This window comes from Plasmodium inui (genome assembly GCF_000524495.1).
Source record: "Plasmodium inui San Antonio 1 unplaced genomic scaffold supercont1.98, whole genome shotgun sequence".
Taxonomy (NCBI): domain Eukaryota; phylum Apicomplexa; class Aconoidasida; order Haemosporida; family Plasmodiidae; genus Plasmodium; species Plasmodium inui.
The window spans coordinates 2,736-4,268 of record NW_008481932.1 but is presented as its reverse complement, the minus strand read 5'-3'; the positions used below and the strand labels follow the sequence as shown (position 1 = coordinate 4,268).

General features: G+C 37.8%; 1 protein-coding gene across 1 annotated transcript; it reads right to left on the bottom strand.

Moving 5' to 3' along the window:
• Window positions 1–269: 269 nt before the first annotated feature.
• Window positions 270–974, bottom strand: C922_05556 (hypothetical protein; the record flags this gene model as incomplete). The annotated part of the gene is made up of 1 exon (XM_008821127.1): window positions 270–974. A coding segment is annotated over one exon (705 nt), but the record flags the coding sequence as incomplete, so codon positions are not given.
• Between the last annotated feature and the right edge of the window lie 559 nt (window positions 975–1,533).

Sequence of the window (1,533 nt, the reverse complement as noted above, 5' to 3'; positions counted from 1 at the left end):
CACAGATGCTATATTATGGAAAAGTCCGAAACGCTATACTTCTTTTTTTTGCTCTTCATTTGGGCTCGCTGGGCCGTAGGATTATGAGATCTCGATTCTTTTAAGTGAATTTGGTCGACTAGAGAATCGAAGCGAAGCATACGCTTTTCTTCTTTCCTTCGGTACATTATTAACCTGCGCGATAGTTTCTGGCACTCTCATATATATGTGGAGAATCATTCGTCTTATCACTCCTTTGTGTAACTTGTTCCACTTGACAAATTTCATTTTTAGTTGCCTCCTACTGGAATTATTCTTGCTTCGAATTCTTTCTTCGCAATGGTTTCTAAAGATTCCTTGAATTCAGCAGCCTCCCTGTTGCAATTTTGCAAGAAATTAGCAAATTCCTGTTTTGTCATCCCATCTCCGATGATGAAGCCGTTGAAAAGTTTACTGTATTGGTGTTCTTTCTCTTTTAGTACATCAAAACATTTGGACATAACTCCACTCCAAAGACTGAAAAGAGGTTCTTCATCTACTTGATTTTTTTCCTTTAACTCTTCGTAATATTCGAATAAACCATTTATCATTTTGTAATATTCTTGTCCCTCCAGAGCATATGCCCGCTTCCATATTTTTATAATTTCATCCTGTGATGGTACCTCGTCCATATCATTCATCAGGTCGTTTATCTCCTCCTTCTTCACATTGCTAGTAAATATCGCGTCACGTTCCCAGATGGTAGGCAAGAAAATATTATAGAAGTCAATTTCTCCATACTTTTTTTCAACATTTTCTTCTTCATCCAGACCTTCCTGTTCTTCATTTTTACCTAAATCCATCTTATCAGACCAGGATAGCACATGATCAGATTCAGAATCAGAGGAAGTTACATTTTTTTCTGAGCCTCCTCTTAAACATCCATTTTCATTTAATTCGGATAAGTTTCTTTCTTGTATCTGGGCCATTATCCTCCTGCTCATAGGGGTTATCTTCTGCGAGGAATTTTTTAAAAGGGTTTGGAACAACAAGTGGCGTACACATTAGGCATATGTATAATACTTATAGTTCAGATGTATAGACTACTTCCAGCATCTAAACATGGGGAAGGAGCGTATAGTGGACTCCACGTAAGGGCGAAATCAAAAATTGCCAGAAGGTGTGAATTATTTATTCGAGAAATCTTTACTCTATATAGTTTACTATTAGCAACATATAAATAGCGACAACGAGAAGTGCAATTGAGCAGGAGGGAAAAAGGAATCTTCGGAAGTTAAGGCCATGTGAGCTTCCCCCTTGGACCACACTGGCGGGGGAACATTTTCCGTCCGTCCTGCTATTCTTAGGTGAGCATTCGTCAGCCGAAGCAGATTTGGATTTTCTGAGAGAAGCCATAGTGGCTTAATTTAATTTCTGTGGTGTATATAAGTATACATAGAAAAGGGTTATTACGTGCGCGCAATTTGTTCTAAATTTATAACAGAGGGCGGTTGCGTCATGTTATCATAAACTAGGTTAAAATACGTTGAAATATATCCAAATATTCTAATCTAT